Raw genomic sequence first — 7,181 nt, forward strand, 5'->3', positions numbered from 1 at the left:
CTCTCTCTCTCTCTCTCTCTCTCTCTCTCTCTCTCTCTCTCTCTCTCCCATACACACACACATACACACACAAGGGAATATACAGTGAGAGACAGACAGACAGACAGACACAGAGAAAGAGTGAAAGACAAAAGAGAGGTTTTTAAAAAGTGAAGCTTTATTTTCTTTATTGAACTAATGTAATCAAAGTGAATTGTAATATTAATATCAGAAGTATGTAAGAGAACAGGGACTTAACAGATCATTAGTAGTGACATAAATTGTGACTGAGAGATGTTTCACATCTATTACAACTCCAATATCCACAACAATCCAAGTGTGTGTGTGTGTGTGTGTGTGTGTGTGTGCGTGTGTTATTCTCTATGTTCATCAGTGGTACCTAAAGCATACTATAAAGTGGGAAAAAACAAGTTGTAATAGAGTGTGTTTTCCTGTCATTTACATATTTGTATTATGAGTCATTCAGGCATATAACTATACATAAAGCATTGAGAATATCTTGTTCTAGCCATATTTTCAGACAGGACATTTCTACAGGGGTAAATTGTCCAGGCCCAGAAAACAGAAGCCATTAGTCACATGAGCCTCTCTGAATTATAACACTCATATCTTTCTATAGTGCACTACAGGTGCTTTAGAATGCAGTCCCCTATAGACCTGTATTAGTGTCTTCCTGGTATGAAGGAATTGGCAATTGATGGCATGAACATTTCAGCAAATAAAACTTAGTGAACAGAGAAAAACTGGCCTATTCACAGAGCGTCTCGTGAAAGCATACCTTGTCCTTTTACCTCTCTGGGATCTTTATCCTGAGTTTCACATTCTGACCTGATTACCCTCAGTGGTCTAGAACGAACTAGTTAGCTCCTTCTGTTCCTGCCCAGCATGTAAATGGAGACTGGAACAAGTAGCCTTCCTGTCTGCATATGTAGAAGTGCAACTGGCATGGTGAGAAGTTAGAGCCTGTGCAGAATCACAGGAGCCTGGAGTTAAAGACCCTCATGTGCCGAACACTGTAGAAGAGGGACAGGAAAGCTCCATAAAGTTCTCTAATGTGAGAAAGTGGAAATGCTATTACCTTGAGTATTTTTCAGCTGACATTTCAGAAATGTGCAGATATGTGTATGCAGTACAATTGTGTCATTGTCCCTAAATCATTGAGAAATTATAACACACATTGATATATGTACATACTGATAAATTTTTAAATTGTAATTACTATCCTCCCCAAATCAAACTCCTTGGTTTTCAAAAGCCATGAAAACTGTGCAGGAAAAAGATAACACACCAGTGGACAACGAGAATAAATGTGAAGTGAACTAGTTTAGTTGTGTTTCTTTACTTTCTCATTTCAAGCAGGATACTTAAGCACTGTTACTCTTGTACTGAGAAAAATAACAGAGCGAAGGCATAATTATAATGACCTTTGCTCCCCACAAAACCTTATGTTAACAAATACTGTGGTTTCCTAGTAAGGTATAATCAGGTAAACTGAGGCACAGAGCAGCACCCATACCCCACACCATTATTTTCTTAAAACATTTCTTTGAGCTAAATGAAATTCAAGAAAATTTTCTTCCTGAAATGCAAGGAATTCTGAGCAGCAACATATCCATGGGCCCAGGTGAAGGCCATACATGATGCTTAATGCAAACCTGGGTAGCTACAGCCAGCGTGGTGCAGCAAGTCCATTCCGGCCCCTCAAAGTGTAACCTGTGGGTGACTTTGTGGAAGGCTGAAAGAAATCTTTGTTAGGACACCCACCCCACCGGCTGCAGCAGATGCCAGTGTCCAGCAGCAAGGTCTGCCTGCACCCGCTATCCCTGAGGAAGTCGGGTGCCCACAAGGTCGCGTGGCCGCGATTCACGCATGCGTGGCCAGCCTGGCGCTTACCTGGTGCGCCGAGTGAGGAGGAACAGGGCCGGGAACAGCAAGGTGGCTGCAAAAAGAAGGCCTAGGAGGGCCAGAGGGCCTGGAGAGGCGGCATCTGGGGTCGTGGCTCCCTCCATCCGGACGCTCTGCTGGCTCTGTCGGCCGCGATGGCTTCAGCACACTGCCCTCTCGTCTAGACCAGAGGCTTTGGCCTGCCCGCAGCGCAGAGCAGAATGTCACAGCGGCCCCCACAGCTGAACTACAAAGTTAGTGGAGTCCCCTCCCCCCTCCTCCCCCTGACCCAAGAGTTCCGCCTCGCACCGCCTCCCTCCAGCTCCGGTGACAGGAACTCTGCCAAGGAAGAGGGAAAGGATTAGGATTTCCCCAGATGGAGCCACAGAGGCCTGGAGGAGGGGGGTTTTGTTTTTGAGTCAGTCATAGAAGAGACCCTGCCTGATGCCTCTCCCACCCGCCAGCCTTGGAAAGTGGCCCTGTGGCACAGCTCATCCTAAACAGCTGGCAGATACTGCAGGATGTGCTCCCTATCTCCTTCACCACCAATGTCTGTTGTGTTTAGATTGAGATTGAGGGCATAATATATGCAAAGGTTCACTCACACCAGAGGCAAGTGTAAAAAGGCAGGCCATCTTTCGCTCACGGAAAGAAGTCACAGGTAAAAAACGAGCCGTGGCATCAAGCCCACTGTACAAGCAGAGAAGGAAGACATTTGAAAAGTATCTTCTCATGGGAGCTGGAGTGATGGCTCAGAAGATACACCTGAAGCATGAGGACAGTAATCAAGCCCTGCCTTAATAGATAAAGTGAAAGTGGCTGAGGAAGAGACCGGATGCTAATTTCACAGGCAAGTCCCCTTGCAACGCCCCCCCACACACACACATTTTTCCTGTTGAATGATTACCCAGCAAATGTTTTACATGTTACTCCCAAAGCTAACTTAACTCTTAGCAGTATTTCATAGAAAATATCGCGGTATTCAAGTTGTCCTATGGACTTAGTTGATGAATATTTACACTTCTAATTAATTCCTATTCCAAATCCTCTTTATCTTCTGCAGTGGACAGGATACAGTTTTGCCCTTTACCTATCCCTGAACAGTAAACTACTAACAGCTTCAAATCTGGTCTCCATGCCTCTTCCCACTTCACACAGACCCATTTTTACCCTGTCTCATCTCAGAAAGAAAGTGCTAAGTACTCCATGTACAATGAGAAGTGTTAATTCCAAAGATTTGGGGAAAAGACCACTGACCCACACAAAACAAGCATCTTCTATTTATGTTCATGGGCTCCTTCCATGAACACAAGGTTCATGATTGGGGTTCAAGAAGTCGGCGTTGGACATAGAGGAAAGCAAAGATTTTATAGTGGTAGGGGGATTCCAAATGGGAGTTACAGAGTAGAGTACAACAAGGCGCTACTAGCAAGATAGCCTTAACAACCTTTTGAAACAAAACATGGTTGTATTTTTCTGGAACAGGCAGTATAGAGTCATTTGTACTTAAGGCTACAGGTTAGACATAGCCCAATCCTTATAAATCATAAACAGAAATAAACTCAGTCTGTCTATATTATAAGATGACATTCAAGCCTAAAATGGAAGCAGGCTGTTCCTAGAAGCCCTCAACAATTTGTGTGACACAGTTACCCAGCTGTGACAGTTCCTGTGAATAGCCATGCCACAGCTGTTTTGTTTCTACATCCCCTACACATTCTCCTATGTTTAGGAGTTCCTTTTTCCTGAAAATAAAGAGCACTCTGTCCTTTAAATGTTCACTTCATCCCACCTGTAAAGATCCAGCTCAGCTCTGTTTCTTTTTCTTTTTTTTTTCCTTTTGGTTTTTCGAGACAGGGTTTCTCTGTATAGCCCTGGCTGTCCTGGAACTCATTCTGTAGACCAGGCTGGCCTCGAACTCAGAAATCCGCTTGCCTCTGCCTCCCCAGCTCTGTTTCTACTGTTTAAAGGGTTTGTGTTTCACTTTTTTGAGACTGAGTCTTATGCAACCTAAGTTGGCTTGGAACTCTCTATGTAGATCAGGCTAGCCTCAAACTAGTCCCTCCCCCGTCCCTGCTTTCTAAGTGTTTGCTTTGTCTAAATCCCACTCTCCCCATGACATTACCCAAACTCTACTTTAGTTGTTAGTCGTTTCTCTAGTACAGTGTTTTCATGTCACCCATAACACTCATTCCCCATGATATCTGTTCTTTCTATGTCTGTTTCTCCTTCTGTAGGAGGTGAATTCTATGCCTGAAGCAAAGGGTCATTTTAGCACCACTAACAGCATCCAGGAACAAAGCATATACCAAATATTGTCTCCAATATTATTTGGGGTCTATTCACAATTCACATTTTAACTGGGAAATACACATATTTTGTTTGTTACATCTGGAAAACCTAGTTTAATTATAATGTTGGTTCATACTGGAAAGAGCGATGAGAACTATGTGGTTATGACTACCTACCAGTTCCCTTTAGAAGACAGCCACAATTATTTCAACATTGGTTTTCAGCATTAATATCTTATGTACTTTGGATACTTTAATTGGACCACAGTCAATGGTCAAATCTACAGGAGCCATTGCTGCTGGAATTCTGAGCCTCCTTTTTTTCAGAACTTTTCTTTTGATTCTCAGATATTTACCCAAACTTGAATAATGGATGTTTCCTCCTACTTTTCAAAATGGTGTTTCTAGTGTTCCTGTTCAGACTCTGAGATTCTATTACACTGGACTAAGTCTATTTCAGTAGGTAACTTCTTACGTGTAAGTCAGTTCCATGGACGAAATGTAGTTTGTTGGATCTACAAAAAATAAATAAAATGTCTTCTTTCAAAGATGATGAGATGAAGTGAACAGAAATTAATAGTAGATAAAATAAAAGAAACTAGTCGACATGTGATTGTGCAGTAACAATGAGAGAATTTAATAACATGTCCATATGGTTCCAATCCTTTGAGTTTTCACTGAGGCAAATGATATGGTAGGGGTTTGGTATATGACAGATTCAGGCTTGATGTGAAAACCTAGTACAATGGGAACTCACAGGAATCTCTAAGAGTGACCCTAGCAATGACTCCTAGTAATTGGCAATATGGATCTGAACTAGCACTCTTCTGTAACCAGATAAGATTTCAAGTGGTTAGACTAATATAGCAACCCAGCCACAAATCCTTCAACCCACAACCTGCAACCTGTACTGCCTTCAAGATGTATTGGGTAATAATGGCACAGAACTTATGGGAGTGGCCAACCATGACTTGAGGCCCACACCACAAGAGGGAGTGTATGTCCTCTACTGCCTGAATGGCCAAGAAGCAGAGGCTGGATAGCCCAGAGAACTAGGATAGAACTAGACATGACTAGCCAAAAAAAAAAAATCCTAATTATATCTGTTGTACTCAGTGCCTAGCCCAATCATCAACAGAGAGGCTATCTCCAGCAACTGATGGAAGCAAATGAAGAAACCTATGGCCAAACATTAGATAGAGCTCAGGTAACCCCACAGAAGAAGGAGAGGAAGGATAGTAGGAGCTAGAGGAGTCAAGGGCACCAGGAAAACATGGTCCACAGAACCAACTAAGCAGGGTTCATAGGGACACATAGAGACTAAAACAGCAACCACAAAGGCTGTACAGGTCTGATTTAGGTCCTCTGTGTATATGTTATGGTTATAAGCTTTTTGTTCTTATAGGACTCCTAACAGTGGGAATGAGGGCTTTCTCCCATTCTGGCCTGCTCTTGGAATCCTTTTCCTCCTGCTGGGTGCCTTGTCCAACCTTGATATGAGAGTTTGAGCCTACTCTTATTCTAATTTGTTGCAGTGTTTGGTTGATATCCAGGGAAGCCTGCTCTTTTCTTAGGAGACATAGAGGAGGAGTAAATCCTGGGAAAGACAGGAGGGAAGAGGAACTGGGAAGCGTGGAGGGGCAGGAAATCGCAGTCCAGGTGAAATATATAAGAGAAGAAAAAAAAGGACACTTAACAACAACAACAACAAAAAAGAAACATTTAAAGGCACGACTGTGGGAAAGGTCAGAATGGAATTCCACCCAATCTTTTTCTAATATAATAAAGCATCATTAAAATCAGGGTTGAATGCTCAAGCCTGGACAGTCTTGTCAGCTTTTGACATAAACTATAGACTGAGTTACAAATTCTATCAAACCACAATTTTCTATGATTATGATGATTACTATGATGCATGACTTTCTCCTCTTTCTTTTTCCTTTTACAGTAAGTTTGATTTCCTGTTTCCTGTTAAAATCTGTACCATCACTCAGCAAAAATTGTGAAGAAGGGAAAGAGAAGAAAAGATAAATTGCCTATTTCACAAACACATCTACTTCTTAAAGTAAATGTCTGATTTAGTTGTTGTTAATTACAAGATGGTTATCCCTTATCTGAAACAGCTGGGTAAGGCAAGATGCGTTCTGGAGTAAGCTGTCTTGAGGAGTTAATTTTTATATATATATATATATCCATATCCTAAGGGTAACATAACAAGACATCACAGTATTTTTAGTAAGCCTGAAAACAGTTTTCTTTCTTTATTAATAATTTTTTGAGATTGAAATCAACACTTGAGCCTCCAATGCTCCATTTTGGTTGTGATTTCTCACATAAGAAAAATGTGGAATATTCTACTGTAGTATGTCTTAGTGTTCAAAAGTTTCAATTTTTCATATTAGGGATATCCAATGTAAATTATTTTACATAAATGAAAATCAAAACTCTTAAGACTTTCAGGATACCCTTGCTTATTCAGCTTGTGTTTCTGAATGTGAAGCTGTCAGTGACTGTCCCATCCTCCCCTCAGAGCTTCAGCAAATGCTTTACTAAATTGAATGACATGATTCTTACCTGTTTACCTTGTGTTGTCCATAACTGAGACTGTCCATAGGATCCCAGCTGCTCCTTCCCAGCTGGCTTTCCTTGGTCTTTGAAAAGCTGGGAGGCTAGTCTGACCCTTTTATTCTGAAAACAAAAAAAGGTGTGAAGCTACCCTTCTTGTAGGTATATCAATTTTAACTTGTGACTGGAAACCTGTAACCATGGAAATGATGAAGCTTCTAGTGTTTTCAAAATCAAGCACTTTCTGCTTTATTGGACAAGGGTAGAAATGAGTACTCCAGATGCAGTCAATCCCACTGAGGTGTCAGCATTCTGGCTTACTAGTTTTGTCCCATGAAATGTAAATTCTCTGCTTACTTCTTTCTTGACAGTGGCTATTCAGGTTCTAATCTCAGCTGAGTTTATCCACAAGCATGAATACTACAGTTGTTAAGCCTGAAT

At 41.6% G+C, this 7,181-nt stretch overlaps 1 protein-coding gene across 1 annotated transcript in view; it reads right to left on the minus strand.

The window, feature by feature from the left end:
- Positions 1-2,144, minus strand: part of LOC114618781 (25-hydroxycholesterol 7-alpha-hydroxylase) — a 163,685-nt gene extending 161,541 nt beyond the window's left edge. The window contains exon 1 of the mRNA XM_028764583.1: positions 1,894-2,144. Within this exon, the coding sequence (XP_028620416.1) occupies positions 1,894-2,009 (116 nt within the window). The 5' untranslated portion in view covers positions 2,010-2,144. The remainder of the gene's footprint in view (positions 1-1,893) is intronic.
- Positions 2,145-7,181: the final 5,037 nt, after the last annotated feature.

This window comes from Grammomys surdaster, unplaced genomic scaffold (genome assembly GCF_004785775.1).
Source record: "Grammomys surdaster isolate TR1022 unplaced genomic scaffold, NIH_TR_1.0 62, whole genome shotgun sequence".
In the NCBI taxonomy this organism is placed as follows: domain Eukaryota; kingdom Metazoa; phylum Chordata; class Mammalia; order Rodentia; family Muridae; genus Grammomys; species Grammomys surdaster.